This window comes from Aethalodelphis obliquidens, unplaced genomic scaffold, assembly GCF_003676395.1.
Source record: "Aethalodelphis obliquidens isolate GAN/ISIS:26980383/991018 unplaced genomic scaffold, ASM367639v1 scaffold3, whole genome shotgun sequence".
NCBI lineage: Eukaryota > Metazoa > Chordata > Mammalia > Artiodactyla > Delphinidae > Aethalodelphis > Aethalodelphis obliquidens.
The window spans coordinates 39,471,042-39,485,838 of NW_020837947.1; the positions used below are offsets into that span (position 1 = coordinate 39,471,042).

Consider the following 14,797-nt stretch of genomic DNA (forward strand, 5'->3'; position numbering starts at 1 on the left):
GGGACTTTGCTTCTGTTGTGAGTTTGATCACTTTCTCTGCTTCTGTTTTCTCTTTTTGGTGCTCCTGTGAATTGGATGTTGAATATCCAGGTGTGATCCTCTGGGTCCCTTAGCTTTTCCCTCATAGTCCTGCCTTTTTGATCTTTTTCGTTACGTAGGAGATGTTCTTGGATTTATTTTGATAGTGATTTTTACTTTCTAATACTTGGTTTGATATGTTTTAAGCTTGTCAAATGGGCCAGGTTTTCCATGCCTGGCTTCCCAGATCCTGTAGTTTAGTTGGGGAGGGGCCCTTCTGGTCCAGAATGCTGACTTCAGCCCCTCTCGAACTCCCTGTCTAGTTGGGCACCTCATGGCTCTCCTCAGCTATGCCTGGCTTCCAGCTCTGAGCCTCTTAGGCTTACCTTCTTCAGAGCAGCTTCGTCCGGTAGAGCTTTATGTGATGATGGTATGTTCTAGATCTGAACTGTCTAGTAACGTTACCACTAGACACTTATGGCTGTTGAGCACTTAACATATGACTAGTGTGACAGAACTGAGTTGTAACCTTTACTTGCTTTTAAATTAAAAAAAAATTAAATGTGGTTAATGGCTATGGTATTCACCACTCTAGAGAATAAACCTTTAGTCTTTTGGCAGGATGGGGAATTGGGGCTATGGGTTGGGAGACCGTAGACTACTACTCCTGTGTTCAGCCCCACCTGCATCCTGCCCTGGGCTGTTCTTGGTGCCTGAGACCTCTGGGCTTGCACTGTGCCTTGCTTCTGCTCAGTTCTGCGGGTCTGCTTCTTCCTGGGCTGCTCCTCAGTTACCACATGTCTCACTGCCACTTTCCACCTCTAAGTCACTGCTGACATCTTTTAGCTATTGTTCTTCTCTTTTCCATTGTGGGTTTATATCTCTTTATTTCTTGGTCCCTGTTTTTCTGGGGCTCGGCGGGGAGGGTGCTGAGATAAGCATGTGGTCTAATCTTCCATGAGTAATCCGTTTTCCTGATCTTCTATTCTTATTTGCTGTGATATTCTTCCCAAATCACTCTCAGCCCAGTAGTTAGCTGTTCTTTTCTATTGCTTGAGTTCTCTTCTTTGGGTTCAGCTTTTCATGTTATTGGTTCTTTAAGACAAAATGGATGTAGACAAGGGCTCTGCCGCTTAGTTTTTATAAGTTGGGGAGTTTCCAGCTAGACCTTTCCTGAACAGGATTTTGATCAGCAGCTCTGTGTGGACCAGTGTGGTGGGTTGATTGGCAAATTTTCTCTGAGAGAATAAGGGCGTTGCTGGGAATTTTCTATTATATTGAGGACATTTCAGATGCCAGAATTAAGAAGACTTTTATCTTAGGAGCTCACTTCTCTCTCTGGAGAAGCCTTCACTTTCCCTAAACATTTGTTCAGAATTCTGCCTTGGTATAAAAGCTGCTCATGCTTCTGAGGTGAGTGTGGGGCAGGGGCAGATCAGACTCCTCCCCACTTTGGGCCCCACTGCATTTGCTGACCCTGAGCTCAGAGCTCCATCATGGGCTCTCCGCTTCTGCATTCCAGGCAGGGTTTTTATACTGTGGGTTCCTCTGCCTCTGTAATCTGGAGCTGCTCCCTCCCTGTCTGCTTTCTCCCAGAAGTCTTTAAAACCTCTTTCTCTTCCCATTCTTGCCATTGTTCAGGGGTTTTCCCTTTTATACAACTGTATTCTTTTTTTTTTTTTTAGAAGGAGCACTGCTCTCTTCCACTTTTTTTTTTTTTTTTTTTTGCGGTACGCGGGCCTCTCACTGTTGTGACCTCTCCCGCTGCGGAGCACAGGCTCCAGACACGCAGGCTCAGCGGCCATGGCTCACTGGCCCAGCTGCTCCGCGCATGTGGGATCTTCCTGGACTGGGGCACGAACCCGTGCCCCCTGCATCGGCAGGCGGACTCTCAACCACTGCGCCACCAGGGAAGCCCCTATACAACTGTATTCTTATTTTACTGGGCTCTCATGAGCAATGGGAGGCAGATGTATATGGACACCTGCGTATACCTTCTTTGGCTTTAATTGAGCTGAGCATTTTATGATTCAGTCTTCTTCTTTCCTAGCATATCAATTATACTTTTCTTTTTCTTTCTTTTTAGTGGTTGCCCTTACATTTGTAATACATATTTACAGCTGAATTAGCTGTAACTACTGGTTTTAAATCTTCTTTCAAATAACACTATACCACTCAACAGGTAGTGCAAGAACCTTATAAGAATACTCGCAGCTCCTCCTTCCTATCCCTTATAACTTTGTTGTCATTTCACTATTCCATAGGTATAATCATCAAATACTTGTTTGCAATTATTATTCTGAAAAAACTTATCTATTAGGTCAATTAGTAATAAATGAAAAATTTGTATTCTTTATGAAGTACCTTATATACTAGGCTTTTTTAAATTTCAAAGTAGACTGCCCTAAAAATGGTATTGCTGGGTCAGAGCAGCATGTATATTTTATATTTCATGGGTACTACCAGATGATTTTCCAATGTTGTAGGATTTTACCTTCTTGCTGGCAGTGTGTGAGAAGCATGAAGAGTACCCTTCTTTCCATACTCTTGTCAAGACTACATAATCAGTTTGACTATATTTTGGCAAGCTAATGGATGAAAGACCTTGTTTTGATTCATATTGTCCAACTCTTGTGTTTGAGCATCTCATTGCTCCTATGGAGATATGGTTTTTGGCTATTTCCATTTCTTTTTTTTTTTCAGTTTACTTTTTATTTTTAAAAATTTTATTGGAGTATAGTTGCTTTACAATGTTGTGTTAGTTTCTACTGTACAGCAAAGTGAATCAGCTATATGTATATATATATCCCCTGTCTTGGATTTTCTTCCCGTTTAGGTCACCACAGAGCACTGAGTAGAGTTCCCTGTGCTATGCAGTGGGTTCTCATTAGTTATCTATTTTATACATAGTATCAGTAGTGTGTATATGTTAATCCCACTCTCCCAATTCATCCCACTTGCCCCTTTCACCATTGGTATCCATACGTTTGTTCTCTACGTCTTTGTCTCTATTTATGCTTTGTAAATAAGATCGTCTATACCAATTTTTTCAGATTCCACATATATGTGTTAATGTACGATATTTGTTTTCTCTTTCTGACTGACTTCACTCTCCATCCACATCTCTACAAATGACCCAATTTCGTTCCTTTTTATGGCGGAGTAATATTCCATTGTATGTGTGTACCGAATCTTCTTTATCCATTCCTCTGTTGATGGACATTTAGGTTGTTTCTACGCCCTGCCTATTGTAAATAGTGCTGCAGTGAACATTGGGGTGCATGTGTCTTTTTGAATTATGGTTTTCTCTGGGTATATGCCCAGTAGTGGGATTTCCGGGTCACATGGTAGTTCTATTTTAGTTTTTTTAAGGAACCTCCATACTGTTCTCCATAGTGGTTTGTATCAATTTACATTCCCACCAACAGTGAAAGAGGGTTCCCTTTTCTCCACACCCTTTCCAGCATTTATTGTTTGTAGATTTTGTGATGATGGCCATTCTGACTGGTGTGAGATGATATCTCATTGTAGTTTTGATTTGCATTCCTCTAATAATTAGTGATGTTGAGCAGTTTTTCATGTGGTTGGCCATCTGTATGTCTTCTTTGGAGAAAGAAGGTCTTCTGCCCATTTTTGGATTGGGTTGTTTGTTTCTTTTGGTATTGAGCTGCATGAGCTGTTTGTATATTTTGGAGATTAATCCTTTGTCCATTGCTTCGTTTGCAAATATTTTCTCCCATTCTGAAGGTTGTCTTTTCATCTTGTATATGATTTCCTTTGCTGTGCAAAAGCTTTTAAGTTCCATTTGTTTATTTTTGTTTTTATTTCTGTTACTCTAGGAGGTGGGTCAAAAAAGATCTTGCTGTGGTTTTTTTATGTCAAGGAGTGTTCTGCCTATGTTTTCCTCTAAGAGTTTGATAGTGTCTGGCCTTACATTTAGGTCTTTAATCCATTTTGAGTTTATTTTTGTGTATGGTGTTAGGAAGTGTTCTAATTTCATTCTTTTACATGTAGCTGTCCAGTTTTCCCAGCACCAATTATTGAAGAGGCTGTCTTTTCTCCATTGTATATTCTGGCCTTCTTTGTCATAGATTAGGTGACCATTGGTGTGTGGTTTTATCTCTGGGCTTTCTATCCTGTTCCATTGATCTGTATTTCTGTTTTTGTGTCAGTACCATGTTGTCTCGATTACTGTAGCTTTGTAGTAGAGTCTGAAGTCAGGGAGCTGATTCCTGCAGCTCCTTTTTTATTTTTTCTCAAGATTGCTTTTGCTATTCGAGGTCTTTTGTGTTTCCATACAAATTGTAAAATTTTTTGTTCGAGTTCTGTGAAAAATGCCAGTGGTAATTTGATAGGGATTGCACTGAATCTGTAGATTGCTATGGGTAGTAGAGTCATTTTCACAATATTGATTCTTCCAATCCAAGAACATGGTATATCTCTCCATCTATTTGTTTTGTCTTTGATTTCTTTCATCAGTATCTTATATTTTTCTGCATGCAGGTCTTTTGCCTCCTTAGGTAGGTTTATTCCTAGGTATTTTATCTTTTTTTTGCAGTGGTAAATGGTATTGTTTCCTTAATTTCTCTTTCTGACCTTTCATTGTTGGTATATAGGAATGATTCATTTTCATAGCTTCAGCCCACTTTTTTAGTTTGATTTTTTTTCACCAACTCTGAGTTACGTATACACACAGTGAACATACAAAGCTTATTATAAAAAGTTCCTTTCTTGTTCTCCAGAGGCAGCTACTTTTGGCTGCTTTAGATGTTTCCTTTAGAGCTTACATCTAGATCATTAAATAATGCACTTATAATACTTTTAGATTTTAGTTTAACGTATTATTCATTGACTTATTACAATGATTTATATCTCTCTCTCCTTATCTCCCCCAGCCCACCTGCATGTACAACACTTAGTCTCTCCCTTCCCTCTATCAGTGCAATATAGTTGAGCCAATAGTCTTGGTTGGAATCATACTGTATCTACCCTACCATGAGCAACCTTCACAGCCCAGCCATATCATTACTTTCACAACTTGTTTTCTTTGGAGTTAGTTTTATTTCTTTTGTTGGCATTAATTTTCAGTGTACTTAACTTTCCTAACTAATTATATCTTCTCTCAGTATATTCAAATGCTAGACAAATTCTATCAATTTTTATCAAAGACTTTTTTAGCCTTCTGATCTACTTTATTCAGACTAATTCCTGGCTTGGTCTGGTGCATAGCTTTTATCCTTGTAATGACCTTTATCATCACTAGGATGACTTTTTCCCCACCTCCTCTGGAAGCTTTTCAGTCTTCTGTTGCCTGTTAGTATTCTGAAATTTTATGATGTTTCTTGATGAAGTTCTATTCTTAACCTATTTGATGGACTTTTTTAATCTGAAGATTTATGTCTTTCAGTTTAAAAAAAATAGTTGGATTTCATTTCTTTTTTGTGTCTTTGTTTTTACATAATATGACTTTATTCATATGATATGTGAAAAATAGACAAATTCATAGCAACAAAGTGAATTTGTGGTTGCTGGGCGCCAAAAGTTGGGGCAATGATCTTCTGTTTTCTCTTAAACTCTCATTGGGATTTAGACTTCCCTATCTGTTCTATGCTTTTTTTTTTTTTTTTTTTTACTTTCTAGCAAATTGCCTCAGCTTGCTTTATTTTAAGCACTTCTACTGAAATTTTTATTTCTACTTCTTTTTTAAGAGTACATTCTTACTCTACTGCCCTATTTTAATTTGTTTTTTTATTTTATGTGAGTTTTAAAGGTTACTTTACATTTACAGTTATTACAAAATCTTGGCTGTATTCCCCATGTTGTATAATACATCCTTGAGCCTGTCTTACACCCAGTAGTTGTTTGTACCTCCCACTCTTCCACCCCTACATTGCCCCTCCCCCTCCCCACTGGTAACCACTAGTTTGTTCTCTTATCTGTGAGTCTGCTGCTTTTTTGTTATATTCACTAGTTGTATTTTTTAGATTCCACATATAAGTGATATCATACAGTATTTGTCTCTCTGTCTGACTTATTTCACTTAGACTAATGCCCTCCAAGTCCATGGATATTGATGCAGATGGCAGAAGTTCATTTGTTTTTATGACTGAATAGTATTCCACTGTGTGTTTGTGTGTGTGTGTGTATATATATATATGTGTGTGTGTGTATGTATACACACACACACCACATCTTCTTTATCCATTCATCTGTTGATGGACACTTAGGTTGCTTCCATTGTAAATAATGCTCCTATGAACACTGGGGTGCATATACCTTTTCAAATTAGTGTTTTTGTTTCTTTTGGATATATACTCAGGAGTGGAATTGCTGGGTTATATAGTAGTTTTATATTTAATTTTTTTGAGAAACTCTGTATGGTTTTCTACAGTGGTTGCACCAATTTACATTTCCCACCAGCAGTGTTCCCTTTTCTCTACATCCTCACCTCTACATCCTAACATTTGTTATTTGTGTTCTTTCTGATGATAGCCATTCTTACAGGTGTGAGGTGAAATCTCATTGTGGTTTTGATTTGCATTTCCCTGTTGATTTAGCAGTGTTGAACATCTTTTCATGTGCCTATTGGCCATCTGCATTTTTTCTTTGGAAAATATGTCTATTCAGTTCTGCCCATTTTTGAATCTGGGTTTGGTTTGTTTTTGATGTTGAGTTGTATAAGCTGTTTATATATGTTGGATATTAACCCCTTATTGGTCATATCATTTACAAATATCTTCTCCCATTCAATAGGCTGTCTTTCATTTTATTGATGGTTTCCTTTGCTGTGCAAAAAGCTGTTTAGTTTAATTAGGTCCCACTTGTTAATTTTTGCTTTTATTTCCTTTAGGAGATGGATCAAAAAAAATATTGCTATGATTTTATGTCCAAGAGTGTTCTTACTAGCATCCTATTCTTGTTTCATGAGTGTAAGTTCTTCTTACCTCTGTGAAGGTAATGAAGTTTTCATTTGTCATTGTATTTTTCTGTTCAAATAGACTTTTGTATTTGTTATCTTGGTCTCTGACTTTTTAAATCAGGTTTCTTCAAGTATATTAAAGTTAGTAAAAAGCTGCTTGAAACTTATGCAGGGAAGTGTGACTTGTCACTTGTGGCCTTTGCTGAAGGGGAACCTTGCCATGGTATTGTTTGAGGAACCTTTAATGTAAGTATCTTTAGTCTTGTCTTTGTTCTGGTCAGAGTCCATGAAGAAGGCTCTTACATTAGCTGCCTGAAGAGAGTATAAGCCTAGTGAGAGAAGACCACTGAATGCAAAAGGTGATGGGTCTCAAGCTTTAGTATATAAAACTTGATTAAATCCTGTGCTGCTTGCTATCAGTTTTAATCTCTGCCTAACTTCCAAGAGGTACAGGGGTGACTACCTGGAACATGAAAAGAATCTGGAGGTCAAATTCCTTCTTAAACTGAGTTTCAGGCATCTCTATTTTAAGTCCCACTTCTACCCCCAATTATAGAGATTTTTGGTGCCACCAATTTGAGTTTTTTGAGAGGTTCTATGAGATCATGTTGATTCCATTTTCTACAGTGTGGCTGATCATTCAGTTTTTCTAGGCTCTGAATTATTCTTTTATTCTAGGTTCCAAACTTTGTTACTATCATATCCTTTTTTTTCTCCTTGTCCTTGACGGCTGCAAGAGCCTTCTGAAAATTTTGTTTACTTTTACATTTTAATATTTCAGCAGGGAGCAGATGTGAATGTATGTGTTCAATCTGACATAGTTAACCTGGAAGTCTTTTTCTTATCCATATATAACAATTCTTTTAAAATTATGAAGACTAACCCTTTGTTATGAGTTCTAAGGTTTCTTTTTATTGTCCAGCACTTCTCTATTTAAGTTTTTTTCTGCTATGTAGACATCCTTTAATTGTATGTAGTCGTTTTTCCCAATCATTATCCTTATGATTTCTAGATTTTTTTTTAAAGTGTCTCCCTCACATTGAAGTTAAACAGATAAAGCATAAAACGTTAGAACTTCTTCTGAATCCTCATTGTGCAGTGGTGAAGAGTTTCTAACTTTATTAGCGAAAACCTGGATATATCTCAGATGTCCAACAATAAGAGGCTAGTTGATTAAATTATGTTTATACAAAGGAGTACTTAGCAGCTGTAAAAAGGGGATGAGGAATTTTTTATGTACTGCTATAGAATTATCAGAATATATGAAGTAAAAAACAAAACAGAAGAATGTTTATAGAATGCTACCTTTTGTATAGTAGGATGGAATATGAATAAATACAATTATATTTGCTTTTTCAAAAGGGAATTATAAAAGAATAAGCTAAAAAGTAATAGTTTTAGAGGAGGGGAAGAAGTATATGGATCGGGAGGTATCGGTATGAGACATCTGGGATTTATTCCTTGATTGTACCTAGGTTAAACTTAGGAATCATGTATCTGTTTCATATACTAAATGTTAAAGTTAAAAAGTAGAATTTAAAAAAAATTCAAACAAATGGAAATAAGTGAACTTAACTACCAAACAGTCAAGTTAGTGATATACCCATGCAGAGAAAAGCAGTTCAGTCAGATTAGGTCACTTGAAGTACATTGCTTTTAGGTATCATCTTTTAGTCCTACAGGTGCTCATATAATTGCCCAGTTTTCGAAAAAAGTTCTTGATGAAGATATTTCTATTTTTCCTGGATCGGAAATGTTTCCTGCGGTTAAAGGAGCTTTTACTTCTGTGTGTCGTCAAATATATGGTACATGTGAAGGCTTGCAGGTTTTAATTCCTTATAGTTTGCATGAATCTATAGCAAAGGCATGGAAGAAGGTAAGTATTTTCAAACTTTTTTTCTTCTCTTCAAATCTTTATTTCAAATACGGTCACTATTGTAATATCATACTACAGTTAAAATATTTTACTGGAGCAAATATGACAACTTTAGCACCACAGTAGTCCAGGGGACATAATGCTTTCTTATTTGGCACAACATGACTTCAGTACATCCTCTCCCCATAGCACAAAGCTCTACGACCTAACTGGGCACTACAAAGTCTTTTCTTCTGAAAAGAGAGCCTTTGAATAAATTGTCTCTGCATACACTGACCCTTTGGAAGTTATTTCTGAGCAATTTTTACAGATACCTGGGTTTTTGTTGCATATACTGGAGATCATAATGTAGCAACAGTCAAATATAGTATATATGACATATAGTATATGTCAGTATCTTCCCCCCACCCCATTTATATGCTTCATTTATGAAATACTTTACATTATAGTTAAGAATTAAATAACTTAAAATTTGCAGGTAATTTAATTTTTAATTACATTGAGTCAAATATAAAAATGTTGCATGAGAACTTATGAATAACACTATCAGTAAAAAAAAAAATGTAAATTTGTTATATTTTAGACAAGTTTGCTATCAGAAAGAATTCCTACTCCAGTACAGGGTTCTGATTCTGTTTCTTCGAAAAGCCAGGAATCCCAGAACATGTAAGTAAATCTGTTTTTTCACATTTGCTGAAATAATTTCAAAATGAGAAATGTAATAGAATACTGTGACAAAAACATTTTATAGGAAGCTAGATGTATATATATATATAATATAGGTTCAAGGAAAAGTACACCTAGGAGGAACCTTAGCAATCATATATACTTGTACCTTTTAAAAGAAGAAAAAATAGCAATATTTATTATACTTCAACCTGTATTTACATTTTGGGTTAGGAAATGTGACATGTTGTAGTGTTTCCAGAAAACTTGGAGAATTACCAAATACTAAAATTGGAAATTCAGTAGAAGTAGAATGTTTTCAAATGCCAGTGAAGTCCATTTACATTTAAACTATAACTTTCCAAAATGTGGGGTACATTTTAGATTTTGGCATTGGAGAATTATTTAAATCAGTATTTGTAGTAATTTTTTAATTTAGATGTTTCCATGTTGTTTTCACAAATATCAGTAGGATATGGAGTCAGATTAATGGGGAATATTTATATATATTTTAAATTAAGATCTGGTGATGTATTCCTGGAGTCTCTTTTTAATTGAGTGTTGGCATAATCTACAAAGATAATTAGAACTTTAAGTGATGTTTAGTTAAGAGAAATTTTAAAAGTCACCATTTTTCTTTAGGTAGGCATAGTTTAACTCAAAAACAAAAAAATCAAACAAAGCCTTTTACATTTCCTTAATGATTAACAAATAGTTAATTTTCTAAAAATCAGTTATAGTTTTTTTCTGATATAGTTGTGAAACTTAAATCAACTGCCATCTTTTTCTTTGCGTGAGGGGGTGAGTAACAATGTTGCTGCAATTCATTTTTCAGGTAATTTCTAGGTCTGTTTTCTTCGATCTATGATTTATCATTTTCATTCATGCATTCATTTTCTACTCATTCATTCAGCCATTTATTGGACCGAGTACTTTGCTGAGTTCTGAGTATACCTATATACCTTAGAGAACTTATTGTGTAGTGTAAGATACAAATAAGTTAATACAGTGCGTCAATGTAGCATGCTAAATTTATGATAGGGGGTCATCAGGGTCCTTTGGGAGCTAACTTGGGGAAATCTTTCCCCAAGAAGCAGTTATTAAACTAAGTTAAAATGGATACATGGATATTAACTGTCTAAAAAGGGGAGAACATTATTTCAGGTGGAAGAGATAGTGTGGTCAACAGACTAGCAGTGAGAGAGAACATAGTCAATGTATTTAACACGTTTTACTGTCAGTAATATTTTTAGATTCTGATGTTAGAGTCTGAGGTAACTAATAAATTATATGTCACTCCTTGTCTCCTGTGTTGTAAACCAATTAATAGAGATAAAGAAGTCAAGGAAATCAAAACACTGAATAACATAGGCTTCCCAAGATCGGAAGAATTAGACAGATTTACCCTTCTTTCACTATCAGCAGTGGATAGGCTTCCATCACCCCCAGAGGCAGAGCTTACAAAGATCAAACTTAACCATGTAGTAGAACCAAGCAGACTGTGTGCTTCCTACAGGTAGCTGGGTCACAAAGAAGTGGTGGACAGGCATTGCCTAGCCAATCATGCTTAGGTCATCCTACAAATTTCCTAAGTCCCTTCTTCAGTGGGGAGGAGTGAGTGATTAGGTGGAGAGAGGCAAGCAGTGTTAAACTGGGGAATGTGCTCCATGTGTAAACTTGATGCTAGAGGAAAAGGAGGTTCCTTCAGTATCTGATATTACTGTCTTAGAAACAAAGGTTTAATAGTTTTTGCTAAAATAGAACTGTTTTCTTTTTTGTCATCAAAATCAAATGATCTCATGGAGTTGTTGAATATCTTCTGCATTGATTGAAAAGTTGGTATGAGATGGGCATTATTTGTTCCATTGTAGTTTGGTAAAACTTGAGAACAAAATCATTTTGGCCAGTTAACTAGACTAGCTTGTCTCCAGCATGTAGCAGGTGCTTGATAGCTTGGTTGAATTAGTGAATGAATAACATTTCTCCTACCACCAGGCACTAGTTTCTAAATAAGGACAGTGAAGGTAAGACCGAGATCTTAGTCTTACTGAGTAGGGTAAAATGAAGAGTAAGTTGTTATAATCTATATTTTTGAGCCTCTGACAGGCTAATGTTAGGCATTTTGACCTTACTTTCTGACAGTATATGTTGGAGATTTCCTCTCCATCCTTTCATTTATTGGTGCTTACAATACTATAGAGAAGATAGAAGCTGCTTTGTAGTCATCATAGGGTATGTCTTAAATCTAGACTTTGAAATGCAACCCCAGATGAAATTTCTACGAGGCTAGTTTGATATTGGTGATTGCAGTGACTGCAAATTACTTAGGGGCCATCCTTAGGGTGATGGTAGAGAAGAATGTAATCACAAAAAAACCAATGATGCCCAACCTGCCCCAACCAATTACCAAGGGACCTTTGGTAAAACTAGATGTTGAAGTAACGGGGGAATCTTTGATCTGCAAAAACAGCCTATGATCCCAAAGAAATAAACACCTAAAGCTTAATTGCCATGAGAGTGTCTGTACTATACACTCTATAACATCTAACCATTCAAAAAATGGAGTTCTCATAAGCTAATAAAGCAGTGTGATTGTTGCCTATTGTCCTGGGGGAAGGGTTCTCCAAGGATGATAAACAAATTCAGTAGCTTAGATCTTCCTTCTGTTTTGAAACATTGAGTATCTTCACTATAATTTGAAGGGAGAATTAAATGCTAGGTTAATAGGAGAAACAATAAGCTAAAGTATATTAACTTTCTCAGAATTATATGACACAACCTGTAAGTTTTTCACCTGTGTTTTTACTTGGGGGGAGTCAGGGTAGACTTTTTAAAAATAATTTCTTTAATGGCTAATAGTTCATTCAAGGTTTTTATCTCTGCTTGAGTGACTTTTGCTATATTTTCTAAAAAACGTATTTTTTTAATCAATATTTACTTTTTTGGTGTTAATTTGTACAAAGTATTCTTGTGATGTTAAAAAAAATTCTTTACCTGTAGTTACTTCTCATTTTTTGATACTTAGTATTTTTTGCTGCCCCCCCCACCAATTTATTTTCATTAGTTTATGCAAAGACCAGTTTTTGATTTTGCTAATGTTCTCTTTCCCTCTCTATCTTCTCTCCTTCCCTCACTTTAGTAGTACAGGAAAACAAGTGAAAGGGGATTGAGAATGGATATTAAAAGAAGGAATCTACATCAGCCATTCTAACTTTAATACATTTTGATATGTAGTACTTTCATTATTAAGCTCTTATAAATATTGGGAAATTTGTATCTTGATTTTACTCTTTAAATCCATGAAATATTTGGAATACATTTAAGTTTCCAAACATAGTTTGTTTGTTTTTTACTACTGTATTTTACTGTTGACTTCTAATTCATTTCTGTTCTTTTCAGAAAATATAGATTGCATAATATGTATCCTTTTAGGTTGGTTGAGATTTTGTGTTATAGTACAGGGTCAATCAAAACAAAAATCTGTCCTTGCTTGAAAAGACTATTTTATGTTTTTTATTGGAAGTAGAGATATTCTAAGTTTTTAATATTTCCACCAATATTTTGTTTTTTCTGCATATGTATAATCATTCACTATAAAAGTTGATTTGTCCATTTCTTTTGTAATTCTGGGGTTTTGTTTTACATACTTATATTTTATGCTATCAGGAACATAATTCACTGTTTCTTGGGAACTTTTTATTATATAGTATTTCATTACTGCTTTGCCTTAAGTTTCATCCTGTATGTTACTAATATTGCTAAATGTACTTGGCTTTAGTTAGTATTTGCAGAGTACATGAGTTAAGAATGTGTCTGATTGCAGATAGCTCAGTAAGACTTTCTTTTTCTCATAAAGCAAGAAGTCTCATGGAATACTATCCAGGCATTGACTTACTGATGTGGTTTGAGACCCAGCCTCCTCTTCTTTTTCATTATTAATGTTTTTTTGGGGGGGGTTTTTGCCCTCAAGTTTGCACTTTTGAAGAGGAAAAAGGTAGAGACAAATGGCTTCTTTTCATGATGCTTTGTCTTTTATTTAGGAAAGAAATCTCTTCTCATTAACATTTTTGTGAACATCTTACTGGATTTGCTGTATGGCCACTTCTTGCTGGATGGGAGTTGATAAAAAAGGAGTTTAGATGGAGGTTGGGTCAGCCTGTTAACACAAAGTATATTTTTCATCTCTTTATTTCCTATCATTCAGAGCAGTAAATTTTGAATTTTTATCCAGTCTGATAATCTCTATTTTTTACTAGATGAATTGAAGTTTTTTACATTTTTGCAATGCTAATATTTGGGGCTTATTTTTCTTATTTTGTACTATTTTTATTCTATTTTCTTTGCTTTTCTCCCTTTATTGCCTTATCTTAGATCAATAAATTTTATCCTGTTTTTCCCTTGGTTTTGACTTTATAAGTCACTGTTCTGTTTCTTTTTTTAAGTGGTTGTTCCTAAATTCTCAATATACATATTTAACCATATATTTTTCTAAGAAAGTAAGAAGTAATTGGGTATTTATATCATGTTTTGAAAAGCATTATGGAGTTTAGCATACTTTGACCAGTTGCTGCTCCTCTAAATACTCCATGACTGTCTTGTTATAGTTATCCAGAATTTTGGTTTTATATTTTTTAATCACCTGATTTATTTCTTCACACAGATATTAAATTTTTTGACATGTTTATTATTTTAGGCCATTTGTTGAAACTTGTAGGCCGTTCTTTCTGATAAGCTCACTTTTTTCCCTAATAAGTTTCTAAATATAGTTATCCTTTAATTGTTCTTAAGGGTTTGAGGGTAGTAAACTGTCCTTATCTTTCTGTGTCTGATAGTAGCTATTCTCCTTCCAGCCCACACAAACCACCCCCACCCTGTCCACAGCTTTTGAGGGCTCACATTCTCTCTCCTCTAAATGGTAGTTTATCTGGGTATCAAAGTTTTGATAGACAATCATTTCTTATTATTATTTGAGGCTTTACTCCACTGTCTTCTAGAATAAGTAGTAACTGATAAGCCTGTTAGTATAATCACTTTTATTTTATAGGTCATATCTTTTCTCTTTCATAGCTTTTGATTTCTTTTTGGGGATGTTTGCTATTTCTGTGTGATTTAAGTTTATCCTGCTTGGTACTTTTTTTTTTAATTTTTATTTTATTTTGGAGTATAGTTGATTAACTCCTGCTTGGTACTTTGAATGTTCTTTTGATTGATAGACTGGAGTGGCATCTTTCTTCAAATCTAGAAAATTCTTAGTATTTTTCAAATATTTCTTCAATTCTCTTGAAGCTTTTACTAGATGTATTTGAAAACTTTTAGTA

At 35.3% G+C, this 14,797-nt stretch overlaps 1 protein-coding gene across 4 annotated transcripts in view; it reads left to right on the top strand.

Moving 5' to 3' along the window:
* Window positions 1–14,797, top strand: part of TBC1D32 (TBC1 domain family member 32) — a 186,469-nt gene that overhangs the window by 66,411 nt on the left and 105,261 nt on the right. For all 4 annotated transcript variants that reach the window (XM_027087576.1, XM_027087586.1, XM_027087557.1 and 1 more), the window contains 2 exons: window positions 8,612–8,813; window positions 9,397–9,479. In XM_027087576.1, the coding sequence (XP_026943377.1) occupies window positions 8,612–8,813; window positions 9,397–9,479 (285 nt within the window). The remainder of the gene's footprint in view (window positions 1–8,611; window positions 8,814–9,396; window positions 9,480–14,797) is intronic.